Source organism: Gambusia affinis, linkage group LG10, assembly GCF_019740435.1.
Source record: "Gambusia affinis linkage group LG10, SWU_Gaff_1.0, whole genome shotgun sequence".
Lineage (NCBI taxonomy): Eukaryota > Metazoa > Chordata > Actinopteri > Cyprinodontiformes > Poeciliidae > Gambusia > Gambusia affinis.
Genome location: NC_057877.1, coordinates 15243611 through 15271390, shown reverse-complemented (window position 1 = coordinate 15271390; position 27780 = coordinate 15243611). Strand labels below are relative to the sequence as shown.

The window sequence follows — 27780 nt, the reverse complement described above, 5'->3', positions numbered from 1 at the left end:
CTCACACATCTATTAGAACTTGTGACTTACCAATGCAATTCTTTCCATCAGGGGTGTTTTCGTAACCCTCATAGCAGAGGCACTGAAAGGAACCAAGCCCGTTGATGCATTGTCCATTCCTGCACACTTGGCCCTGCAGAGCAAAGCACTCATCCACGTCTGTAAAGAAAATGTTACAGTGATTAGGAAAAACAGTGAAAAATCTTGACAAGAATGATTGAATGACAAGAGTAATCTAAATTAGTTTTCTCATGGCTATACCACACACACACAAAAAAAAAATAGAAAGAAAGCTGCATATTCAACTATTATTTAATGTGTGGCTAAATGTCATGGTGACGCAGCTTATTTTATTAAAATACAGAGGTATAAATGTAATCAATATAACAGTAGCTGAATCCCTGAAGCACTTTGACTTTTAAAGTACACAGCTTGCTGTTGGCATTTTTGAAGCAGAACGATGAACAGTTCCTACCCATGCAGTCATTGTTGTGTGTGAGCTCAAATCCAGGGAAGCAGAGGCAGTTGTACGATCCCACCGTGTTTTTACAGGTACCATTGCCGCACGGCTGCCTTTCGCATTCATCAATGTCTGAAGCACACATATAAAAAAAACATGATTTCATTTGTGAGAAGCTAATATACAGTATTCTTATGTATCACAAAGTTTGAGATTGTACTCTTACCCATGCACATGGTTTGATCAGCAGTGGCCTTGAAGCCATTGTGGCAGAGACAGCGATAACTGCCCTGCGTGTCGATACACTGTCCATGGCTGCAGGCGTTAGGAATCTCCTGACACTCATTGCGATCTGAAAATAAATATATTAGATTTTTTTCTATCCATATTTAATCATGAACTTTCAATCTAGGGATGAAAGTTTTAATTTAAAAAATATTCCTGTCAGAATAAACTCAAGCACAAAAACTAATGAAATGCATTGAGAAAAGAGAAGCATTTAATATTAACTTGCAGTAATATGTATTATACCATTATAATTACCTTATGTGTTGATTCATTATTGGTCTTAATTACCTGTCAGCCTTTTCTTGACGTCATAATAAAATATCAAATGTTTTTGCATAATCATGTAATCTGGAGCTGTACATCCACATTCCTGAGGAGGTTCTTACATATTTGGAGATGTAGAAGAAACCTCTGACATTTCTTTAATGTCTGGTCTTTAAATGTTAAGTGGTCTAAATAATTATTTTCCAGGCTTTTTGGGTGATATAACACTACTCCACCCTGGCTTGTCACTCTGCATTGCATGTCAGGTGGCTAAAAACATGTTACTTTCTATCTTGGTCAGAAAATCAAAACAACACATCCAGGAACTAAAGGAGTATATCCAGTTATATTCATAATGGTATGCAAGATAAAATAAGAACATATTTCTGTGAAAAAAAAAAAAATTTACATGTTGAAAATACAAAATTTAGAAGTATTTGTAGAAACATTTGTTGCTTTTAAAAATAAAAGCAGTTACTCCATGTAATTTATGTTCTTTTGAGTAAATACAGTGATACTGTGATTTTACAGCCAGATTATCATACGATGCAAATTTAATACCAGCCTGTCCCTGCAGGTAATCTGTGAAGGTAAACGTGAGCTCACCCAGACAGGCTCCGCTGGGGGACAGTTTGAAGCCCTGGGAGCATTCGCAGCGGTAGCTGCCTGGGATGTTGATGCAGTTGGCGTTGCGTTGGCACAGGTTGTCCCCACTGTTGCACTCATCAATATCTGTGATGAAAATAGAAAATAACAAGCTATAGACATCGATCACCAGCTCTATAACTCATCATGTTTGGCTCTGAGACTATGTACAACAGGACAAAAAAGACATTATGGAGTCATTGAGTTCAGGAAGCTCCTCTCAGGTTCTGATTGATGGCTTGGCTGGACACAGTTGCCCTTACAAGGACATAATTCATGATAACTGAAGCAGAAATTAACCAGGAGGCTTGTAAACATATCTCACTGCCAGTGAGTAAGAGATGCGCATGCGTTAACTGAGCATGCATGTCCTGGTATGACTTCATTTATTATTGATTTATTTAACCAGCACTTCCAGTAGTAAGTTCTTTGTGATATGAAATGCATTGGTGCATGCAACATGCGTCTGTTCTGTCAAAATTGGAAGAACGGTATGGGTGGTGTGAGAATACATACAAGGCCAATATAGTTTTGACAGCAATTTGCAAAAAAATCATCTTTGATATCAAATAAAAACTGTTTTTTTGGGCTGTCTGTGTGCAACTAATCAATATAATATGCATCACTTAGTGAAAGGAATTATTAAAGCAAATTAATTATTCTGAATTTGAATGTGTTGTTTATTAATGAACACCACTTTAACATTAAATGGTATGTTTTGGTTTCTTTTTTGAAAAGACTTAGTCAAAAATGACAAGTTACACTGACCATAGTTTCCATTACAAAAGCACTAAAGGGATGAAACATTTAGTTTTAGAATGCTTTTTAAAGGACTTGTATGGTTAATTACATGTCGTCCCCAGGAAAATTCATAATGCAGCAGATAGAAGAATAAAAAATATTTGAGCGGAGACTAACCTTCACAAATCAGTAGTATGTTGTTGTAGCTGAAGCCCATTGGACATTCACAGCGGAAGCTTCCAATCTGGTTGATGCACACTCCGTTAGCACAAATACCCGGGATTTCTCTGCACTCATCAATGTCTGCGACAATAAAGCACAATTATAAAATAGCATCAACAATCTTTGAAGGTGATCATTTGAAACTGATTAACAACCACTGCTGGATTCACCATGACCTACCAACTGGTTTGCCGGTGTGGATGTCAATGATGAAGCCAGGAGCCAGGTTACCGCACAGTGTCCGGTACGCATCTGGACGAATCAGCACAAAGGAGACTCAGTGACAGTGATGAAACATGTCAGTGAGGTTGTGTTCAATCAGTCTATTTAATGCATTGTTCTGGGTTTTTGTTGCAGCTCACTGGTAGCAGGAGTAGGACACGGCTCGCACGGCTTGTTCCAGGCTTTGCCCACATTGTAGGCGCAGCAGCACATCTTCTTGGTCATGTTGAATGACAGCTCATTCTCACACGTGTCATTGAAGTTGCGGTAGCAAACACTTTTCCTCATGTCTGCATTACAAGGCAGAAATGAGAACCTTCCAATACTCTACAAAGCTGTTTGCAGTAAATTTGTTTATTTGAGGGAACCTCTACCACTCACCCATGCAGTTGTTTCCTCCATTGACCTGCATGTATTCAGGGGGGCACACACAAGTGTAGTTGCCCAATGTATTGTAGCAAGTTCCAGGCCCACAGATCCCAATATGAGCAGTGCATTCATCAATATCTGAAACAGAAAAAAAAATTAAAATAAATGAAATTCATTCAACTGCATTCATTTTGTAATAACTTCACCGTTAAAAGAAGAGTAGATACCTTCACAGATGCGCGTCTCTTCATTCAGGTAGTAGCCTGGCGGACACTCACACTGGAAGCTACCAAATGTGTTAATGCAGTTCCCACCCTGGCAGAGACCCGGTAACTCCATGCACTCATCAATGTCTTAAAGATTAGGCAAATAGAGAAATGAGTGTTTGTCATGGTATTCCTTTTCTATTAACATGTATCACCCAAAAAGGAGAAAGCGCTGTGTTCTACCTTCCAGAAGAACAGTGATGGGATTTGGTCTGAAGCCCTCCCCTCCTGGACAGAGAGTCTTGTATTCGGCTACAGGGAAATAACAAACAGTGAACCACTGTGATTTCAAAAATATATTACAAGGTAAATGACTGGACTTTGGTTCTGAGGATGCATACAGGAGTTGGATGTTGGGCAAAGTTCGCAAGGGTTTCCCCAAGCTCTTCCATCGGAGCAGCAGCAGGAAGCTCGTGTAACACCCACACCGATCTCCACACTGCAGGAGATTCCTCCGTCACCCCGAGGAAGGATGTCCAAGAAACAGTTGCCGACACGGGTATCTGACAGGAGTAAAGAGCACTGTTAAGCCTGAATAAATCATAGAAGTATTTAAACAGCAAACAGTACAGTTTCTGAATTTTTTCATGTTTTATCGTCTGTAGTTATGAGACGGGGTATTTTGTGCATGCAGTGGAAAGCAATATTGTCACTTAAACTACGGAGTAAGTAGCAGACTCCTCCCCCAGCTTTAAAAGTAAGGAAATATAATGTCTTTGCACCACTGATTTTAACTAAAATGTACAACTTCTCCCTTTAAGAAAGATTAAAGACATGGAAATAATTGTTGTCATTTCATGAAAGCTGCTGAGAACTTCCTCTTTCTGCCACTAGGTGGCATGCTTCAAGCTTGTTACCTGAAGGGAAGATCTCGACATGCAATGAAATCTCACCATCAACAGTTTAGGTATTTAACGTGTCCGATATTAAGCAACTAATAAATCTATTAACTTGTTGCATCAGGTTTGCCTGTGACCACACCTGATTTGCTGATGTGTGCATTGTGTGCAGTAGTTGGTTAATTAATTTAAACCTTGGAGTGCTACTTAAATTGTTCTTGTGTCACTTATTTATTAAAACACTTTTTTTTTGAGTAAACAAAATTTGGAGCTAGGGATGAATTGACACAATTTCTGTACTGGTATGAAGTTCATTCACCTATTTCATCATATCCAAGAGTACTCTTGGAGGACTATCTTGAAATCTTCTGAATGTGACTCACCCACGCAGCCCACGCCAGTGGGGTTGAGTGTAAAATCAGGTGGACAGTTACACAAGTAACTCCCTGGTATGTTCACACAGAGTCCGTTGAGACAGTTCACATGGACAGCACATTCGTTGATATCTGGAAGACACACAAAGAGCACTCGTTTTGAATAAATGCCAACTTCATTGTTTGCACAGGAAGTACAAACTGCAGTTTGTAATAATGAAATTAGCAACTTATCAAGTTGACTAAGTTAGATGGTAGGTTGTTTCTTTATTGTTTATCACTTATTTTATTGGACTTGGTTAAACACCAGGAGGTCAATTTGAAAAATAGAACATCAAGCCTTGCATTATTTATTTAAACTTTAACGTGACAGTTACCAGTGCAGTTTCCTCCACTGCGGTCCAGCTCGTAGCCATCGTCACAAACACAGCGGAACATGCCTGGAAGGTTCTCACAAGTTCCAAACACACAGATGTTCTGGAAATTACACTCATCAATATCTGCAGGGAACATGCCAAAGACAAGGTTATTATACTGCCCAACTTGTGTGCAAATAGTGCAGTCTGCCAGAATTAGTGCTGCACCTTTACAGGCCTTGCTGTCCTCAGTGGGCGTGAAGCCCATCTCGCACTCGCAGCGGTAGCCTCCAGGAGCATTCAGACACTGCCCGTTCTCACACAGGTTGACGTTGTCTGCACATTCATCCATGTCTGCAATAAAGCAAAGAAATGTGTTATTAAACAATGCCAAACTGGACTTGAATGAAATAAAATTTAACACTTAAACAAAAAGAATAATTTAGAAAAGACAACCTTTATTTTTCATCAACAACTATTTTATCATCACAATAAAATCTTTATGGTGTTTTTGTTTTCACAATAAAGCAATAAATACGTATCCCTAATCTCTTAAGCTTCAGTCTACTTGGTGGTGGACTGGTTCTTACATTCAAAATATTTATAGTGTTATTTTTGGGTCAAGACAGTTTATTGTTCATTGTTCTTTTTTCTTATTTGCAAAATGCCTAAATATTTCTTTGCTAGCAAGGTCTGAAAAGTAGTAGGTGTAGTATTGACATTATTAAACCATGTTTAGATTATCTGTCTTTTTCTAAAAAGTTTGCATTCTCTTTATTGAAAGTCAAACTTTCATTTCAATCACAGACTCTTTGACCAAACCTGCTCTCAAGTGAGCACCTAACAACAGAGTAGTTTTCTCACCTGAGCACGAAAAGCCGTCTCCATTGAAGCCTTCTTTGCATGTACACCTATATGACCCTGGTGTGTTGACGCAATCTGCATTGAGGTGGCAACTGTGGTCCTCTGAGGCACATTCATCATAATCTGGAAATAAAAGATTATCATGTCACCATAATCTTGGAAATGAAATACAGCTCTGGACAAAATTAGGTAATTACATTGAATTTAAATCAATTTAAATATTGGGAAATAATAATCAACAACTTCAATGTTTACAGAGTCAATCTGAGTATCGACTCACCCACACACTTGATGCCGTCTCCCACCCAGCCGTCTCTACAGCGGCACTTAAAGCTCCCTGGCACGTTAATGCATGCAGCGTGCATGTCACAGTTGTGAGCTCCAATCTCACACTCATCAATATCTGAAAAGAAATAAACAGCAGATATACCCAGCAGTTATATCATTTATGTTATGTGAACTTTAAAAAATAACTACCACACGAACTCTCATCAGTAAAAAGTGGTTTTGAATGTGTTGAAAGCATCAGGGGGAAAAAAAATCAACACAAATGCAGTGCATCGTTAACCAGGAAAGGAGAAAATATACTTTGTTAGATTCTAATAAATTGAACAGTTTTGAATTTTCATTCCAAAATAAGCTTCACATACAAAGAGAATAGAACAGTTTTTGATGGCAATAAGGAGCTTTGGCAGCAGAACGGTATCTTAAAACTTATTTCTGTCCCTTTGATAACAATACATTATTAAAATGTAAATTTTCCTCACCATCTACCACAACTGGTTACTTATTTCTTGAATGCATTCTAGAGCTACAAAATATAATTTTATGAAAATGTAGAACTGAAAAATTTGAATAAATGGTCGGCCTATTTAAACACTTGGCTCAGACAGCCACTGATGTTTTTTTTCCCCTGTTGGAGTGTGTGTTTGCGTGTGTGTACCTGTGCAGCCTGTGGATCCCTTCTTGACAAAGTATCCCAGCTGACAGTGGCAGATGAACGAGCCTTTGGTGTTCTCACAGTCACCGTGGAGACAGATGTTTGGGTTCAAATCACATTCGTTCACATCTGGGCAGACAGGGATGGATAGAGACCGCTTACACAAGTAGAGTTTTCTCGACGGAGCTCAGAGTGATTTAAAGTGAGACTGACAGAGAAAGTCCCACAGAAACCAAAACAGAGTCATAGCATGTCTGAACCTAAGCACAGGTCAGGGAGAAAATAAATAATGTGTCAGCCAAAAATAAAATGATGAATTTTGAAGAATTTTCCTGTTACCGATACAGGTCCTCATGTCCATGGAAGCCATAAATCCATCAAAACACAGACAACGATATTCCCCAGGAATATTGGTGCACTGGCCTCCATCACAGACCTCTGGAGTCTCTTCACACTCATCAATATCTACCAAACAGCAGGAGTAGTTTTTTTTTTAAATGTTAAAAGCAAACACAAATTTCCTAGTGTACAGTAAAGCATATCCAGAGTTTAATTACCTGAACAAGTCCTGAGGTCAGGCATCAGAGCATAGCCCTCACTACAGCTACACTCATAGCTGCCCTCGGAGTTGGTACAGTGAGTTTCACAGCCTCCGTTCATGATGGTGCACTCGTCAATATCTGGAGAAGAGGTTATCGTCATTAAACATTGGACATCCACAGTCTCAGTGAAAGCAGAAACCTAAAGTTGAATGGATTTCAACTTTTATCAAAACGTTATTCAATATCAGAACAAATTTTCCACGTACCGACGCAGCCCTGTCTGTCAGGTGTGGCCTGGTACCCGGTGTTACAGGAGCACTGGTAGGTCCCGGGCATGTTGACACACTGTCCATTTCTGCACAAGTTGTCACTCAGCTGGCATTCATTCATATCTAAACCAAGGTGAAAATAATGACATAATACATTCCAAAATACAAGAATGTATTGATTATTTTGCAATAAACCCATTTGACTTTCATGGATGCTTATATATATGTATATGTAGGTGCACTATAAAAGATTTTAAACATAAAAAATATCATTACAAATTAATTCAAACAATTAATTCAGCTCAAAAATGGAAACTAATCTATTTTGGAGATTTATTACACAAGTAATATGTTGCAAGATCAATTTTAATAACTAAGGCTTATAACTAATCAATTTTACTTCTCAGTAGGTCATCGTATAGAAAAATATTTCTAATACTGAAATGTTATATTATGACCATGTCATGGTCTACACCAGGGTTATCAGACTAACTAAATTGAAAAGATGAACTAATTTTGAGCCCAAACAATAAAGCATGTAAAAAAAGATGCATAATAATGCAATACAGATATTTCTAACTTGAACAGTGATACTTCCAATCAGAGTGTGGGACTAAACACATGGTAGCTAAAAAAGGAAATAAAAGGTCAGGAATAATAGAAAATGAACAATGAAGCTGTTTCTTAAGAAATACACAGAGATAAATTATCAGCTGGACAATTTATCTCAGGATACAAAACAAACTGCACTGAAATTCTGTTGAGAAAACACTTTATTCTTTCTTTTCACTTTGTTTCCTGTTCTCCTTTTTGTGCATACTGTGCGTAGTGTGTAAACTAGTGTATTACCATCCCATAAGAATATGTGTAGAAGACAAAATATCTTAGTGGAACAGAGTTGTTGAGCTTTGCTAAAAATAATTTGAAATTGGCACATGCTCATCTGTGAAATCCAATTGGTTCCTGGATGCATGCGTTCTTATTTATTTAATCATGAGACTGGTTTCAAGGACAACACTAAAACCTCAACAAAGACACAGGTTAATTGCCTTTAGGCTGGACCACACTGGTCAAGAAGGTTATGCTAAATGAGCTCCCAATAAGAATTAAGTGCATGCATACTTCTTAAAAAACTATTTTTTTCTATTAAAATCACATTTTTAAAAATTTGTTTTAGATAATACTGAAATTTTCTAAGAAACAAAAGTTTGAGTTTTCTTCAGTTGTAAGCCATACATATAAAAAAAAAAAACAACAACAGAGAAATCATTCTTTGTGCAAAATAAAATCTCTCATACATATTTGGTTTCCATTTAGAGCTTAATTACTGTAATAAATTACCCTTTGGGCAGTGTTGTTTGTCTTCACCTTTATATTTTGTGTTTATAACCCCGTACCTTCACAGACAGATGCATCGTTGCTGAGCACATATCCTGCAGGACATTCACACTCAAAACTTCCTTCTGTGTTCAGGCAGGTTCCTCCGTGGCACAGCAAGGGGTTTCTCTCACATTCATCAATGTCTGTCATTAATTAGAAAACCATAAAATTATTTAAAAAGTTACTCAACGAGTGTTAAAAAATGAGCTCATACAATGTTTTTCTGTAGTTCAGACTTACCCATGCAGTTTTTCATCATCATGAAGCCACTTTCGTAGCCTTCAAAGCATTCACACTCAAAGCTGCCGGGTGTGTTGACACACGTACCATGGCCACAGAGGTCAGGGGAGATTTGACACTCATTGATATCTGAAACAAAGGCACACAGAAGAAAAGGAAGCAGTTTGTTTTATTTTATGGGGACATTTGATCAGTTTTGTAATCTTAAATTTAGAGCCTCTGTCACCCAGTTCGAACCTGTGCAGTTTCTCTCCTCGGCTGTGAGAGCAAAACCGCTGTTGCACCGACACTTGAAACTGCCGATTGTGTTTCTGCAGGTCCCATAAGTACACAGACCCTGGAAGACCTTACATTCATTCACATCTGTAAAGAAACACGTTTAAAAAGTGATTAACAACCAACTCATACAGTGAATTCAGTACGGTTCTACCACAAACTGGCTCCCCATCTGCAGGCAAAATCAAGTACCTTTATAGAAAGACCTGCCGGTGAGAATATCTCCTCTGTTTGCAAAACCGCGACCTCTGGGACAGATGGTATTGAATTCAGATGTTCCTTCTTTAGGACACTCCTCACAATCGACCCCCCAAGCAGCACCCACCGAGCAGCAGCACATGTCCACACGGTACCTTCCGGGAAGAGGCTCACCGCACTCATCCTCGTGCCATTTCTTATAGCACTGCTCACTGCGCATGTCTGGAGAAAGTTCACAAAACCAAATGAGGATTTCTGCATTTAGACTTGAAGAAGTGGGGGTTTTATCATCTAAGTTGGTCTTACCGACACATGTGCGACCACTGCTGTCTAAAGTCAGGCCTGCAGTGCATTCGCAGCGGAACGATCCCTGGGTGTTCACACACCGCCCATTGGTACACACTCCAGGGAACACTTCACACTCATTGATGTCTGCAGGGAGAGAAGAATTTGACACATGCATAAAACATTCAAAATAAAAGAAAAATCATAAGACTGAGGTAAAATTGCAAGGTACAAAACACATATTCAGGATCTTCAGTGGCAACTAAAGGGGCCACACAGAGTCATCACACACACATTGATATAAAATACATTTACCTTCACAGACGAGGCCCTTCATCCGAGCAAATCCTCGAGAGCAAGCCGTGTCTAAGAAAACAAATAATGTTATGTTATGAATAATATATACAGTTTTCTTTTGTTAATAATTACACCAGCGTGGATTTATCACATTTTACAATCTTATGTAAAGGGCAAGAATGAATTTCGTGGCACATGCACATATCTTTAACATCTGAGTGATCTCATTAGGCCACTAAATGATAGTTTATTGATTGGAAAACTGTCAATGCCGCAGGGAACAGACGAGCACTATGGCCAGGATACCTGCTGTTTGTTATCAAACTCTTTGCCGTCTCAAAGATAAGTTAATGTGTTGGGTAACTTTTCTTGCATCTGGTGAATTAAGACCAAACCACTAATGGAGAAACATGATGAGAGAGACTTTTTTGTGCTTCTACCCTCATTATTCTGAGAAAATGGGATGCGTTACCTCAGACCCACATCTGATTCACTTAAAAAACATTGAGACAAAATTAACTGGTTGGTTTGCCACAGCAGAGTTTTAAACAATTAAAGATACAAACAATGCCAAGGGTGCATTCTTGGTAGAACTCCAGGTAATCTGTTATACTAGTCTTGGCAACAAGTCAGTGAGGTGCCTTGAATCCCACCATGGCTCTGGCTACAATCCAAATGCAGCAGCTGAAATAAAAAATCCACAGTCTAACTTTGAATATGTGCAATGCTACGATCAGGTGTTTTGCACAGAGAGATTGGTATGTGCCCAGCCACCAATGGAATGTGACTCTCAGCTGGTAAAAGACCACCCCCCCAAAAAACACATCTCCAAATTGTGCATATGCTTGTTTCTTTTAAGCTAATTAATCATTGGTATAGTATTTACTAGATGCTGCACTCTGCACAGAAGACCCAGTCGCCTGCATTCTCTCATGCTGCTGATGAAGGTATTAATGGTGTTTTCACCTTCCACTGTGAAGCTTAGACTGATTCCTCGGTACAAGAATTTTCTCTCGTATACAACGGGAACAAAAGGCTCACTAGATGTTTGGTTTAATTTTGCTGTGATTTATTGACATTCATCCCTGGAAGTTTCAGAAAATGTGGAATTGCCTTAGCCATAAATTAACACCTACTTCATCATAAATAACTTGAATGACTTCAATTATTTGAATTTATAATGTTGATGCTTCCTGTTGTACACAAAGATCTTCAAGAAATATTTCTGTCTTGTAAATAGTCAGATTTTCCATTTCAGATTTCCATTGAGTGACATCAACTTTCCTACTTTGTAACGCTTGAACCGCTATGTAGTATCAAACTAATACTTCAGAAATCAGCAGTAAATGACCTTGATTACTGTCTTCAAACATGGGAGCCATAACCAATAAAACAAAAATGCCTTTGTATCACAGCATAAGTGATATTTTACAGCAAATATTTTTATTTGCTGTGAAAATATTTTTACAATTTCATTAAAGGCATTCATAACTACAATCTAGAAGTTTCATAATATATCGAATCACAATTGTCTTATATATTGTTATAATTGGTCAGGATATTTTTATGTCATGTATTTATGCTCATAACTATATTATAACTAGCAAGTTAAATGAACTCCAGTGTGGCTTAATGCCCACAAGAACATTTCCTTATAGGTTAGAGATGCTAGAGGTCATGCAGAGTGGTGGGGACATTGTGTAATTGAAACAAAGTCAAGTGTGCAAAAGATTTTCAGCAACATAATCGCAATAAAAATATTTCCATCAGATTATGTAGCTTTACTGAATAACCAGTGAATGTCAACTTTACACCCAAACTAACAAACATTGATGAAGTCGTGTTTTCGGATAAATGAACTAACCGATCTCGCAGGGTTCGCAGGGGCTGCCCCAGGCGGCTCCTAGCGTGGAGCAGCACTCAGACTTCAGTGTGGCTCCATTGATGTTCACCTCACAGCGGTTGTCTTGTATTGTGAGCCAGCAAGTGCTCTTCATGCTGTCTGTGGAGCCACAGCAGAACAGAGAGGACTTGATTTAAAGAACTTTGTGGTGTTTTTAGGTGAAACAAACAGTTCTGTTAACACTCAGGATTCCCCAGCCAAAAAAACCTAAACAACAGGCTGAGAAATGTGGTGAGCACATTTCTAATCCCAATAAAACATTTGCCAAGCCAGTTTTTTTTCCTATTACACTCATGTTTGTGGGACACAAAATATAAACCAAACAGCTAAACTGATCAAAGATGACCTCAGCACATTAATATTATCACATAAACCTGGGTAACATCATGTTAAACTCTAATAATATTTAACTTTCCATATTTTACTCTTAAATAATAAACATTTCTGTCTGAGGCTAAAGGTTAAGATAGGTAAATACCATAAATCTGTGCATTTTTGTTATTTTCTAATCCCACACCCCTGCATTGCTTACAAATTTAGAGAGCAAAGATTTCCCACCAAATCCAGACGGCCACCCAAACACAAAAGCACGCTTTACTTCCCTAATCTCTTCCCACTGGGAAATATAGAGCAGGAAACAGAAAAGCTAGAGGAATCAGAAGACCTCTGAAAGACACAGCCCATGCAATGTGTGAACTTTGATTAATATAGTAATAGATACCAAAATTTTTGTTCTAGTTGTATTTCCTATCAGCATATGGCTTTGAAAACTGAAAGAAATACTTTTTTACTTTACTATATAATCTTTCATTTCACCTTATTATTTCTAATCTGTTTCAATGATTATAATCTCTTTTTGAACCAAGGCTAAATTTGGGATATTTTCTAAATAACAGTGTGTGTGCACCTGCCCCAGTTTTCATTTAAATTACTAGTAATTTATGTCCGCACCTGTTTTTTGCAGAGGCATATAGAAACACCCACAAAATTTGAAGTGTTTGATGATACATATAAACTTATATTTTCCTGTGAGTCATGTAAAGCAAGATTATGTATAATCTTGTGACATGGCAAACTTCTAAATTGTAAGGACAAAATGTTAGAAAGCTGTAGTTTGAGAAGGCTGATATGCTGTCATTCTTTTAAGTTGGGGGTTTTTTGTACAGATGAGTCTGCTTATTTCTTAAGCGGAAATCGGAATAGACTAAAATGGAAACTTAATAAATTACAAAAGAAAAGATAAAAAAATCAACCACCAGAATCTCTTATTTGCCATGTTGCTGCCATAATTCACATTAAATGACTGTCTTACCAACGCAGATGGTATTCGTGGAGTCCAACTTGCTGCCATGGGCGCACTCGCAGTTAAAGGAACCGGCCACATTGCGACATAATCCATTGATACATGGGCTGGAATCACATTCATTGATATCTGGGACAGGCAAAGACACACATTTGAAATCAGGGAAAGGTAACTTTCAGTAAGTTAACACATCTGGCAGTAACACCACCTGCAGATGATATCCATGGATAGAAAGAAACAATAGAAAAACAAACAAACATGACTTTAGCAGGGTGAGAACTCACCCTCGCATGTCTCAGAGTCGGGTTTGAAGACGAACCCTTTGGGACAGGAGCACGTGTAGGAGCCCGGGGTGTTTCTGCACAGTCCATTGTCACAGAGCAGTCGGTTCACCAGACATTCGTTGATATCTGCCAGTAGGTCAGAGAGAAAACTCTTTTCAACGTCATTAGGATTTATTTGCATTGTTTACTTATAATTATTGCTCAGGCTCATCACTAGAAACTAAACATATTTAGTTACATTATAACCACAGTCCTCAAAGAGTTGTTTGCAGCTTTTATGTTGACACAATGAAAAACATGCATAATTTTTCCTTCCACTTTAAAGTTAGGCATTTTTTCTATTGGTTTCTCAAATAGAATGCCAGAAAAATACAGAAAATGAGAAACAATTCAGGGGATTTGAATAGCTTTTCCTGGCACTGCACATGTCCAGACATACAAGTCATAGACACAGCTACTTGACTTTTACTAACATTTGTAGCACACTTATGATCACAGCAGCCCTGAAACATCTGTGAATCCTTTCTTTACAGGAAGAAATATTATAAACTTCCCATAAAGTTAAGCTTTGAAAACAAATACAGACTCACCGACGCAGTTCTTTCCACTCGTGTCAGATTCGTAGCCAATGTTGCAGATGCAGCGGTAACTTCCTCTGAGGTTTTCACACATGCCATTCTGGCAGATTTCTGGGTCCAAGGCACACTCATTGATGTCTAAGAGACCATCAAATGTTACTCAGACGATTTTGGAGATAAAAATGAATGAAGTAATGATTTTTCTAAATGTAAAAGGCTAACCTCTTCCATCAGTTGTAATACCAATACCACCGCTGCATACAGCTTGGAACTCAGCTGAATGGGAAACATTGAACAGCAATAAATAAGCAGATTTTCTTTTTTTTTTTTTTTTTTACTTTCAACTTTGACACAAAGATATTACCTGAGTTTCTGGATGGACAGGGTTGGCAGGGCTCTCCAAAGCCGTGCTCAGGGTTAGCACAGCAGCACTCAGACTTGGTCACCGCTCCTGGAAACGGACGTGAGCAAGTTCCCATCTTTATGGTGCCGTAGCAGGTGGTCCTCATGTGTGTGTCTACACACACTCTTCCATCAACATCAACGGCCAGACCCGGTGGGCACTCGCAGCGGAAGGAGCCCTCGCTGTTGATGCAGCGGCCATTCATGCAGATGCCAGGTGTGAGGCACTCATCGATGTCTGATGGAAAGAGAGGGTGCAACAGAAGGACATCATGAAGTAAATACAAAGTGTTTAAAGATTTATGCCAATAAATTAATTTCATAACCAGTCATGACGATTTTATCCCGACCTACTTTTAGATCAGAATTTTATTGTAATTGTCCTCCAATATACTTAGCCAGCAGGCAGCTACTGCTAGTGTAGTTAAACCCTCAAAAGGAAAATACAGGCTGGGTATGTGATCTTAAGAGCTTAAGTAGAAGACAACGGGACTTCTCTTGTTTCATGAGGATATTTTGATTCTTTCCAGAAGTGATAAAACCTGTTAGGTGAAAGATTAAATATCTTCTACTTAGAAAATGAGCGATTATTGTGAAGTCATGCCATTCACAATCACTGACCTACCTAATACTGTATAATGAAAAATGTTTTTGGTGAACCGGTCTTATTTGAAATCCACCGCTGTCACTTGTTGGCATAAAAGTTACTCTGCTGGCTAGAACTGGAGCAGAAATGCAATGTCTACAAAAATGCAATGAGAATTTTACTTTTTTGTTTTCCAAGTAAAAGTTACTTGGAAAATGCAGAGCATTTAATTCCTTCATTAAGGTGTCAGTTTATTAGGCTTTCAATCTTTTTTCTCCTCTCTGAATACATCACAGTACAAATCTTCACATTGTGAAATCAAGTTGTGTTGCAGACTCTATCCCTTTTTTTTTATCCTGAACAGCACCATTGTGTTATGCGCCAGATTGGCATTCGCTCTTCAGCAAATTTTAATTTGTTTTCAGGTTGTGCTCATTTTCTTGTTACATAATTCTTCATTTTGGATGTGAATGTGAACGTAAGTGTTGAGAGTCTTAACACTGAAAAAGGAAAAATTATGTCTTGTGAAAACTTCTTAAGAGAAAATATAATTGTAAGATCATATCCTGTTATTTTGGTTTACTTATATTGTGTTGTTTCTTTTACTGGTCAAGAAATTTGGGATTCATTTATAAACAAAGCTCATCTTAAATATATGTTTCATTACAAATGCAATGATTTGCACAATCATGTGCTAATTAGGAAGTTGGAAAAATTCAATAACATATTCTTAAATGAATTGTTAATTTCCTTGTCTGTTTAGTTATTTTTGGACAGTGGTAATTAGCGACTTGTGAGAAAGTTTAAAAAATGGCACAAAATGTCTTTAAAAAAGAAATGATCATTAAGATTTCACCAAATTCACACATGCTAAATCATACCGATGCAATACCGGCCACTGGGTGCTAAAGTGAAGCCCGGCTTGCAGATGCATTTAAAGCTGCCGTCCTCGTTGATGCACATGCCATTGAGACACATGTTGGTAGTGGCGCACTCATCGTGATCTGGCAGAACCAATAAAAGTTTGATGATTTACATGATGATGACCTCTTCCATATGAAGTTCTGCCATGTTTTTGCATTCTCGTCTTTCTCACCAATGCAGTTTTTCCCATCCGGAGTAAGCTCAAAGCCAGCATTGCAGATGCACTGGAAGCTGCCCTCTGTGTTGACGCAGCGGCCGTTACGACACATCACTCCGTTCACAATGCACTCATCAATATCTATAAAGAGATGAGACTATCTGTTAATTGTGTTTACGAAACATTTGACTCTGCTATGATGAATTTGTGCATGGTGAAGGCAATTTCAGATGTACCAATGCAGGCCTGTTTGGTAGGGGTCCCCTGGTATCCCTCGTGGCATTTGCAGTGGTACGCCCCAGGTGTGTTGGCACAGTCGCCATTGATACATGGGTTACTCAAACACTCATCCACATCTATAGGTATATAATAAAAACAGAGCAAAAATTGCAAATAATCAACCAGGACAATAATTAAGTTCTTTAATCTTACAGGAGATGGCAGCGTAGAGCCTGAAATAAAGTTGTAACTTTCACTGCATCACATGTGGTTCTATGCTCCAGTGCAAACTGCATGGCCATGTTTCTTACCAATGCACTCCCCGCGGACATCCTGCTTGTATCCCATGTTACACTCGCAGCGATAGCTCCCACGTGTTGGGATGCATCGTCCATTCAAACACAGGTGGGTAAAATGTTGGCAAAAATCAAGGCTTTCATTCACAGAAACGGTGCCTTAGAAAACAGCGGACACAAAAAAGAATAAAAGTTCAGAAAAGATTGTGTAGGTACCACACTCTCTGTTTTGTTTCAGTAAACATAATCATTCAGATCTACTGAAGGGACTCACCTATGTTCAGGTGATTCAGGCCTCCTCCATTCCCTCCAAATGTCCCTCCATTGCCCCCAAAGGTCCCTCCATTCTCTCCAAAGCTCTCCCCTCCACCATTGGTATGTGGCCTTCCATTCCCATTACCGTTTGGTATACTGGGCAGCTTGAATCCGTAGTTTCCGTTGTTGCTGGGGAAGTATCCGTTGGGGAAGGTGTGAGGGAGTCCTTGTGGGACACCCACAATACACAGACGCCTGAACTCATCTTGTAGAAAAAGAGATGGCAAACAATAATTTAGAGTTTTGCTGTGATCGGTGTGCTTCACTCGATTCATGCATGAAACAAAATGGCTCATGTAAATCCTCACAGTACTCAGTTATTCAAACCAGCTTGCTTTAGGGCAATCAGTAGGAGAAAAATGTTAACAATGGGACTTTTTAGTCAAAAGGTCACATCAAAATTGATTTTAAATAACCAACTCCTTTGAAAGTCACATTAGATTGCCCCATTTCACCGGCTCCAACCAACTTTCAAACAGATTTACACATCAGTGGATATCTGTGAACATCATTTAGACTTTCACTCTTCAACAACAATTTTAAATTGTTCAGACAAAAGGCAATGTTGTCTTTTCTATGTCTAATCAATAAACCATTGCTGTGGAGGAAATCTGGCTGTATAAAGGTGAAGCGCTGTCCAGTGTCTGTGAAACAGTTCTGAGTTAACCGGCATGAGATTTGCTACCTGTGAGAAAAATAAATGGTCTGATCTGTTAACAGATAAACCACATATTCTATATTATTTCTACAGGTTTATGCCATTTGCAAGTAAAATAAGTGGAGGATATCTTTAATCTAAAATAATTGAAACCACATTTTAGTTTACGGGTGAAGCAGACACTCCTGTAACTGATCAGCAGACTGACGCACAATGATTCTTTCAAATTATTGTTTAGATGACGAAATGATGAGTGACTGAATACTTTCCATCTTTCTTTGTTTGGACTTTCATGACATCATTTCAGATTGAATCTTTGAGCCGGATCTGAAATACTGTAATTTTTCATTTGGCTGACGTTAGCGTTGTTTTGGTTTTAGAAAACAGTTGTAGCAACATCCAATCATAGAACGCTAATATGGAGAAAGTCCAAGGGAGTCTGGACTGTCCGTTACCCAGCCTTTACTTGGAATTACCTTAGCTTAATTCATGTTTTCTGTCCTCTGAAAGGTTCATACTCACCAGACCCCCTGACAGGACACATCTCTGGGATCTGGCCCAAAGCCCAGCAGCGTCCTGTTTCACAGCAGCATTGCATCTTCGTGTACTGGCCATTCAGCTCCGCAGCACAGCGACCATTAGCAAGAGCAGAGAAACAGGTGCCCACACGCTGATCTGGGAGCAAAAGGAAAAAGATTGCACAGCACAATTACAAATCAAACAACAACATAATCTGATAAAGAAAATATACAGAAATCTCAAAGCTACACAAACAACATTCATTTAAAAGAAGGAACCTTTTTGAATGTGTATGAGTTTTGGGTTTTATTTAGATTATTGACTGTGACTGCTAAGCTATTTGTCTATTTTCAGGTCTAAAACAAATCTAATAATAAACTGAAAAAACAGTGACTGTACATGTTTTAGGTGGAGAACCTGTGAATCCAAAAGCTGTGGTTAAAAATGTTGTATTTTTTGCTAAATTTATTATGCGTTGTAAAAATATTGATGCCCCTTTAACATTTCAGCTTGTCCTATAGCACTAAAAATGCTGATGTATTTTATTTAGGAATCATGTATCAGAATGGACACTCAAAGTACAAATGTAAATTCAACCCTGAATATTGATGCACAGCCACTTTTTCTGTAGAGAAAACTTTTAAATCATGTATCATTTTCCACAATCATGTGCTAATTTGTTGGCCTATCACGTAAGGTACAGAGAAGCTACTAAGGTAAGATAATTTTATTTATATAGCACATTTTCAGCAAAAACACAATTCAAAGTGCTTTACATGAATTAGGAGGAAATACAACAAAACAATAAACCAAAGAAAAGAGCAAAAGAAGAAAAAACAAAAAAATATAACCCCAATGTAAAGAATAAGTAGTCTGTGATTTATAAACTGGTAAGGGTTTATCTGTATTCTTGTTAATGTTGAGCAAGGTAATAAGTACTTTCTCTAGAAAGTAATTGTAACATGACAAAGTGTGGAAAGTTCAAGATGTGTGAATGAGGTTGCAGCATACTGTGATGTTGTGAACATTAAGTTACATTCATTCAAACACCTAAAGCGGGACCCACTGGAACTATAAAAGTCCTTTGACTGGCTTGCCCTCTCGATGGTCCCCGAGGAGGAAGACTTTTTATTCGCTCACAGCAGGAATGGTTGCTTGGGGCCTCGCCTAAATACCAACATCTAAAGGGCCTCCGAAAAAGGGGTCGCATTTGTAACGGCTTTCCAGGCCAAGGTCAGTGGGACAGGAGAGTGAACTTGCATACATGGAGAGGGTGATCTGGTACAGCTGGGTAATAAATATAATAACCATATAAAGTAAAAAGAAAGAGTAGCGGTGAACATGTGAGTATTAACTTGGAAGCTGAAAGAAATGCTAAAGTGGAGAAGAAAAAATAAAAAGAGGAGTGAATGAGGACAGGAGGGAGGGTCTCAAGTCGATTAACCCACTAATGAGCCAGCAGTCTGGAATTAATCAGTTCCATATGGAGCAATTCCTGCCAATTAGATTGAACATGAGGGGCTGTGCTGTGTCTGGGAGCTTATACAGAGCAGCGCACGTACGCATGTAGAGGCACACTGACGTATAGGTATGCATTCCCCCGTATGTATACACCAGCATGTACACAAACCACAGAATGACGGAGCTGTAGGCACGGCAGAGCAAAGAGGGAACAGAGTGAGTGAAGTTGTGGTGTGTGGGGTTTCTCATGAAGATGATGATGACTTAAATTAGATCCAGACTACGTTTTACTCACTTCTCTTGCTCCATTTCAGAAGTATATACTATTGTTTGATGGGGTGTTTAAACAGACTGACTGACGGTACAGATCTTCTTTATTCATGCCTTTATCATGCGACAGTATATAAGGCTCTGATTACTGTTGGTGCCCATTGCTAACTCTTCCCCAGTCCTTAAAGTGAAATGGCTCCCACTGGCCTAGTTCACCAGAGAGCAGAACATCCCTGAATACACAAAACACACAGTAACGTTTCCTAGCCAGGACAAACTTCCTGTTTCAAGAACAAGAGACACGGAAAGCTATCAATCAGTCTCATTTATTCTCTTTATGTTAGAATTTTTTTTAAAAAGGAAGACGAGGGTTTTTATTTACACATCGGAAAGTTACAGCCAAATAACTTCAATGTACTCTATTGGGATTTTAACACAAGCTAGAGCACAACTGTAGGAGGAAAATCACACATGGTTTTCAAAGAAAGGTTTTACAGGTTTTCACTGCAGTTACAGCTTCAAGTGTTTTGCAAGTTTAGGTGACAAATGCAAGAAAATAATGTTACATTTTGATCTCGTCTGTATATTGCACCTTATTTCGGGTATGAACAACACAGTTTATAGATTTTTTTCTTGTTAAAGATGTTTGGGAACAATGCATAATCTTCCTTCCACCTAATCATTGTGGAACATAAAAATAATTGAAATTTGTAGGATTAAGTTCAATGGGTAAGAAAACTTTTGCAGTGGTTTGTAGCTCTTGTTGTGGCTTTGGGTTGCTGGTTTGGAACAATGAAAAGATTTAGTTTGTAATTGCATTTGCAGATTTGTACCTTGTTTGTCAATTTGAACAGAAAAATAACAAAAGATACCCATTTCATTTGCTTATGCATTTAGTTTTGTTTTTGTCTTCTGCTGGTTGCTTTGCAGTTATCCATAAAAGAAAGAAAATGGAGAACAGAGTGAGTATGAGGAGGAAGCAGAGAACATGAAGAACAGACATAAAACTTTAACTCAGTGGGAGAGTGTGAGAATGTCTCAGTTTTGGAGACTAAGTGCAACACAAAGAACTTAAAGGAGATGGAAATGGGCTCATATCCACTAAAACAGCAACACTCTACTGTAAATTTTCTTAGATGTTCACCAAGGGAATATTTTATTGCTTCAAAAATAAGAAAAATTGGACCAGAAAGACGGAAACAAAGTGACAGAAATACATCCACTGAGGGAAAAGAAAAGAAACAAGAAAAAAAATACAAAAGGCCTTCATCAGATACAGAAAAGATGCTGTAAGTTGTTTGACTTCATCTCTCCTTTCATTGGGAAGTTCTATGAATATGCAACCATTTTTCTTCCTGCTTTTTAAAAAGACATCACAAAAACTCCTCCACTGTTTATGTCAAAGCTTACTGATTTTTCTCTTCTCATAAAACATTCACGAGAAAAAAAAATACAACTTCAGTAAACAAACAGTTTGAGCTTTGTCTTGTGTTAAGGAAACTCTCCCATCAAACTGCCAAAAAAGCTAAAATCCAGCTGCCAGGTATGAGCTTTGTTTCCTGTAATTCGTTTTGTGCTTGTTGACACAACCAGTTCAAGATCCAACATTAAAACAGTTGACAACCAAACAGCTAACATAATTTTTTATTTGTTTGGTGAGAACAGCTACTTTTATTGATACACACGTTTGGTGGAAACATACTTTGAAAGCAAGACACCCAAGTAAATTTCCGCTGAGAAAATACAAGTGAAACTGGAGTTTTCAAACTAAAATACTGAATGCCCATTTAAATTGAAGGATATGGTATCAGTTGTCTCTGTTGACCAAATATGCTGATCTTCAGATCACTTCAAGATGTCAAAATAACCTCTTACTTGATGCAAAATCCCTCATGAGATCTTCACAATATGTGGAACAATTGACTTCCTCAATTGTTTGCTCATAAGCATTTGTCTAAATGCCTGAATATATGACAAATGTTTCGTTCTGCTTTCTTGGTGGCAACATGTCCAGAAGAAAAACCCAGCAATCTCAACACTGTCCAGCCCATTCCAGGAAACTCCTGGACATTCTCCGGCCAGAAGGGAGCTATAGTACCCTCACCATATTATGAGTTTGTACTGATATATTGTCCAAGAGGGATTTGCCCAGGCAACCCCAAAGAGAGGTTCCCAGTGAGCATCTTGAAAATAAGTCTGAACCAACTCAGCAGAATCATTGGCTGTACTATGAGCTTTCCCCAAATGATGGAGCTCCTAACATTACAATGTCAGTTTGCCATGTCTTCAAAATATCGATTGTTAATGTCACAAGACCTTGAATGATAAATATTGTCTCTGACACAATGTTTGAGATAGTGGCATTGAGACTACCCAAGTCAGAAGTTAATACTTTTATAGTGGCAGGTTGTTGAAACTTATGCTCTCTACCTCTCAGCCAAAACCAATTGTTTGAGGTAGAATCTGATGTTGGATTGGCTGTCTAAAATGACGTAGCTCTCGTATTACCTTTCTTCTGCCTCTGATTGGTTGACCAGTCTATTCTGACATCACCCTTTGAAGAAGGAGACCTCTGAGACTCAGACCAAAAACTCAAAAGCCATCAAAAAGGTTTTACCTAGCCAAGTCAGAGCAAAGCCTGGTGTCTCTTAAAGAAGATTTAGTTGCAATGTTTTCTTTTGTTCTTTTACAATGCATTGGTCACTGTGCTACATTTGCCAATTTCTGTGTGAAGTTCCTTTGAGATTTAGATTTGTTTTACCATTCTCCTTGAACCTGTTGTCAGGGTCACTAAGTACTTTTCTTTAAGGGAGTGATTCAAAGTGATGAATAACCAAACATCCAAAACCTGGGCCAAAGTCTGTGCTAGACAGAAACACTTTTGTAGCAGAACAGCTTACTATCCCTGCAGCTGAGACAGACAGAGGTGGAGGATCTGCATAACAAAGACACAACCTGTTAGTATAAAAGTAAACAATGGTCTGAGCCAGTAAAACATGTTTATTTTATTATGGGTTTTTTTCTCTTTCCCCCTTTTAGATTACCAAAAATGCAGACAAAATTAGCCTGCAAGAATCTGTTAAAATAGGCTTAGGAGACACTGATAAAACTCTTGATAGATGTGAAGATGTTTAGTGAGTTTAGAACTCAGGATAGAAAATGTACAAGATGTGTATAAGATTTTATACCCAGCATCCATTTTGAAGCAGCTTTGTGAAATAACCTGGCTCTGTTTCAGTGTAGCTGCCGTGATGGAGGAGAACTGCAGGAATACATTAGCAACTAGTGGAGTTTCATTGCTGATGTCAGTGAAGTATGTGTTGTGTGTGAGTCAGAGGAGCACTAACATCATGGTAGATTAAGGAAGTTAAGGCCAAACAGTGAACGTAAGTGTGTTTACACATGGTGATCATGGGTTTGCTCATCAAAACTGTTCTCAGGAAACAGCAGTGAAGGTGAGTTCCCAGCCACATGTGTGGCTCTTAGCTGGAAATTCGCACCACAGAGTAAAAAGTGGTCACGTCATTTAGCGGGCGACTCACCCACACATCTGGAGCCATCTGTGCTGGAGATGTAGCCTCGTGGACAGGTGCAGACGTAGCTACCAGCAGTGTTGGTGCACTCTCCTCCATCACACACTCCAGAAATGGTGCTGCACTCATCAATATCTGAAACACAGAGTCCCATCGTTAGCATGGTATAAATGCTAAATGCTCATGTACTTTGAAAAGAAGAGCAGCAATGAAAATGTGTTGAAACATTTTTAAGTCACAAACAGATAACCACAGCAAGCATTGTGAAAGTAGTTAGGAGTGCATCAAATTAATGTTGTTTATAGCTGCATAAGTAAATGGCAAAAAAAAAAAAAAATAGCACAACATGTTCTGCTGGTGCAGAATGATTTTATGATGAGAAATGGGTAAAACAAGAAGCATGTAGGCCAGGTCCAACTCCCGGCACCAAGGGGTGGTCAGAAATGTTTTTCTTTTAAAACTGATTTTACATGTTTTAGTCTTTTAGAAGAGATGCTAGATCAAGTGGCATTTTCTCTGACAAAATGAAGCACAGAGTAATAGTCGGTGCAACCTCCTCTACCTATTGAGACAACCCCTGCAACCCTCCTCTACCTATTTCTGAGAACTTCCAATACTGTTATAAAACTACAGTCAGTATGCTGAGCAGCATGGCTGTAAAACAGGCCTTGCCTGAGCAAATAACCTGATAAACCAGCTTTATGGATTAGCTAAATGCTCTGCATCCTGTTATTTATATTTTTCACTACATTGCATCTGTCAAACATATAGAGAACCCTAAAATTAACAGATCAGAGCTGGATGCTCAAACACAAGTAATGAAAGGCACGGTGTGTTACCTGGCCTTAATAAACACCTATAACAACCTAATTGGATACCAGTTTAAAAGGACTACAACACACTAAATCACATGACATCTCTGAGCCAGAAATTTCAGAACATTTGCTGATGTTCTTCATTCAGGTCACAAAGAACCATTAACACACGTACTGCAGGAGAATAAACCAATTTGGATTCAACAATTTCCAGACAAAAAGTATAAAAATATGTAATACTTTTACATCTGTTCTATTGAAACAACTAAACCACAGTCTAACATTTTGAAAGTCTGTGAGTGTTTGCATAGTGCTTGGCAGGGGCCCCATCTCTGTGGTGGGCTTTATGACGGCATTGGCTTATATTATTCTGAGAGGGGGTCTTCGTTGCTCCGTGATGTTTCAAGTTTCCAGGCTTTTTACAATGTGTCCTGTGTAACTACTGAGCCACTGCTGAGCACAATTATAGTACTGATGCCGAGGTAATGCAGACTGAGGGCGTGCCTTGTGTGTTTAGCTTGAAAACGAGAAAGGCACTTAATTGTCTCTCTTACTTAAAGTAAGAAACACATGATTATCTGTGAAGCTGGTATGGATCTGCTTTTTAATGTGCAGTAAAGCCCTTCTCGTAAAGCTAGGTAAAGCACAGCCAAAAAGCAGCAACGGTGCACCAGACGTTACTCTGGACGAATATTGTGCTGAGGGACTGTCAGTCTGCACAAGGGGAAATAAATGTCACATTTATAAATGTCAATGGGAGTTATGAATATGGCTAGGTGCTTGTAGAGGTGTGTGCACAGAAAACTTAAGTAATTAAAACTCTATTAAACAGTACACTGTTTTTGCTTTTCTGTCTGAAATGAATACAGTTTAAAACTAAATGAAGCCATCAGCTGGTATCTATATGTATAAAGTTCGTACTGGAGAACCTGCGAGTGTCCATGCAACAAGAAGCTCTGTGTGGGTAATGGCCTCACTGAGCCTTCTTACTGCTTCTTAGTCAACACTAACAGCTGCTTTTAAGTCATTATGTGTTCATGGAAAACTGGAGAAAAATGTAGAATAAGCAGAAACAAAAAGAGCAAAAAAGCAGTTTAACCATGAAATCACAGGTGGCTTATTGTTCAAACAATATTGACATTTTAACCGCACTCTATTGTAACTGCTTGCTAATTTCACAGTAATCGCTCTAAGTAAGGTTCCTTGTGTGTTGGCTGCAGAATACAGCCATTTTTGTAAAGACTTATCCTTAAAGGACTGATGGTCTGATCAATAGTGAAAGTTCATTAAATAAGGGTTTCCTGCACAAACACGACCATAGAAACATCTCACAACCGTGCTTTTGTTTTTGCAACTTTTCAAAACTCTGAAGACTTTCAGCTCTCATGTTTACTAGATGAATTAACAAAAAATAATCACCATGTTAGTAATGCTTTCTGAATATAGATAAAGATGAAATCATTTTGAAATCAAAATAATTGGATTAGTTCCCTACAGAACAGAAATTAAATAATTCTAGACTTGGGTCATTCTTACATTGTAGTCTAAGCTGTTTAAGTTGGAAAAATATAAGTTTTTATTCTATTTTGTGGCTGATTTTATCCTCAGAATTATGACTCTTTGATCAAGTACAAAAATCTGAATCACTATGTATTTTAATAAAATCAATCAATTAATTTGACTTAATTGAAAATACTTGAAGATTGCTTTTTCTTTTTGTTTACTGTCTGTTTGTTCAAGGCTGATCTTGCTGCCACTATTGTTGCTGGTCATTTCCTCCTCTTTGCCATTTTAATTTTCATATGACTTTTGTCATGTACAAATTGGTACATTTTGTACATGACAAAATGTCATGTACATTTTGTTTTATGCAAAATGTACATGACATTTTGCATGTACATTTTGTTTTATGCATCATGATTCACTGCCCACCAGGAAGTCAATAAGTCTAAATACTTTCACAGTCGGGAATAAATGCTTTGAGGAACAAATACTCTGTTCACTGATCCCAGACAGGTTCCAAACTTGAATGTTTTAAAATTTTCTGAAAACTACATATCATGTTGGGGCTTTTAGATGTACTGTGACAAATAGTAAAGTTTTTTTTTTTTTAAAAACCTGCACTTTATCCAGAGTCTGTCTGCCCGTTATGATTTGTTCAAGATCAGCTTCCACTAAAGCATGAAGAAACTGCTTTATAATTTTGTTCAAAGAGGTGATTTATTTTCTCTTTACTGTAAATATGACATTTGAGAAGCCCCCAGAGTTCCTCAGGAGGATTTGAGTTCGGTAAAAATCCAGGCTATGCCAATTTTTAGTCAAATTTGAGTTCTTTGCTGGCTACTCAGTCAGAGGAATACTTGATTGAACTCAGTCTTTAATAACAATCATGGTCTTCTTGAATGCTGCAATTACTTTTTTCAGGACATCCAAAAAAAAGTTTACACTGTGATTCCCAAATTTCTCACCATAACACATACATTTCTGTCACAAAGAACAAGTCTCCTTCTCAAATACATCTTAAATCACATCCGAAGGTGTGCCTCCAATTAGCCTGTATGTTGTGAATTAACTCAAAGCGCACAACACCATGACATAATCATCTGGGTTTTCCCAAATTATTTTAATTGTTTTCATGTAAACTTCTGAGTTTAAAGAAATTAATAAAAATGATCCCTTTCACTTCTCTAGCAAATAGCAACAATAAATCATTTAGGTAATTCTGAGTGATCAAAAACATAAAAAGTTTAATTTGATAAAAAAAGATTGGGTTTTTATATGGATTTTTTTAAATATTTACTTTCAATAGTACTCCTAAAATTTATGAAAATATCTAACAGGTGAGAAGAAGATACTAAAAAAGGCAAATATGACTTTATAGATAGCAAAGACTTTATTTATGGGTATGAAATGTAAGAGGGGTGGAATAAAATGGTAATGGCAATCATTTGTCCCTGAGTCTCAGAATTTCTATTTGAAGTTGTTTTGTTTCCATGCAGCTGATTCTTTGCCCTATTGACCATTGGAGTTATTAATGATCCCCTAGTGAAGCATAAATGTTTTGGCTTCATGAGGAAAGACAGGAATTTCTTATCCTCCTTTGTGTTGTTGTGTTGTTATCCTCCTTTAGTTTTAGGCTTGGGTTGTTATTTTATCACCACATCCACACCCAAATCTCACTTAGCAAAAGCTCAGTGTCTCTGGAAACTGTCATCCAATC

At 38.1% G+C, this 27780-nt stretch overlaps 1 protein-coding gene across 1 annotated transcript in view; it reads right to left on the bottom strand.

Moving 5' to 3' along the window:
* Window positions 1–27780, bottom strand: part of fbn2b (fibrillin 2b) — a 71343-nt gene that overhangs the window by 8088 nt on the left and 35475 nt on the right. The window contains exons 9-47 of the mRNA XM_044129416.1: window positions 23755–23880; window positions 18485–18637; window positions 17264–17509; window positions 17005–17148; window positions 16711–16830; window positions 16490–16615; window positions 16275–16397; window positions 14770–15045; window positions 14628–14681; window positions 14418–14543; window positions 13828–13953; window positions 13553–13672; window positions 12202–12339; window positions 10356–10406; window positions 10062–10187; window positions 9750–9977; window positions 9519–9644; window positions 9282–9410; window positions 9059–9184; window positions 7659–7784; window positions 7408–7530; window positions 7190–7315; window positions 6854–6979; window positions 6191–6313; window positions 5911–6033; window positions 5275–5400; window positions 5068–5190; window positions 4700–4822; window positions 3819–3980; window positions 3661–3729; window positions 3439–3564; window positions 3224–3349; window positions 2983–3132; window positions 2801–2872; window positions 2576–2701; window positions 1619–1744; window positions 687–812; window positions 476–592; window positions 31–159 (exon numbers count right to left, since the gene is read on the bottom strand). Of these exons, the coding sequence (XP_043985351.1) occupies window positions 31–159; window positions 476–592; window positions 687–812; window positions 1619–1744; window positions 2576–2701; window positions 2801–2872; window positions 2983–3132; window positions 3224–3349; window positions 3439–3564; window positions 3661–3729; window positions 3819–3980; window positions 4700–4822; window positions 5068–5190; window positions 5275–5400; window positions 5911–6033; window positions 6191–6313; window positions 6854–6979; window positions 7190–7315; window positions 7408–7530; window positions 7659–7784; window positions 9059–9184; window positions 9282–9410; window positions 9519–9644; window positions 9750–9977; window positions 10062–10187; window positions 10356–10406; window positions 12202–12339; window positions 13553–13672; window positions 13828–13953; window positions 14418–14543; window positions 14628–14681; window positions 14770–15045; window positions 16275–16397; window positions 16490–16615; window positions 16711–16830; window positions 17005–17148; window positions 17264–17509; window positions 18485–18637; window positions 23755–23880 (5112 nt within the window). The remainder of the gene's footprint in view (window positions 1–30; window positions 160–475; window positions 593–686; window positions 813–1618; window positions 1745–2575; window positions 2702–2800; window positions 2873–2982; window positions 3133–3223; window positions 3350–3438; window positions 3565–3660; window positions 3730–3818; window positions 3981–4699; window positions 4823–5067; window positions 5191–5274; window positions 5401–5910; window positions 6034–6190; window positions 6314–6853; window positions 6980–7189; window positions 7316–7407; window positions 7531–7658; window positions 7785–9058; window positions 9185–9281; window positions 9411–9518; window positions 9645–9749; window positions 9978–10061; window positions 10188–10355; window positions 10407–12201; window positions 12340–13552; window positions 13673–13827; window positions 13954–14417; window positions 14544–14627; window positions 14682–14769; window positions 15046–16274; window positions 16398–16489; window positions 16616–16710; window positions 16831–17004; window positions 17149–17263; window positions 17510–18484; window positions 18638–23754; window positions 23881–27780) is intronic.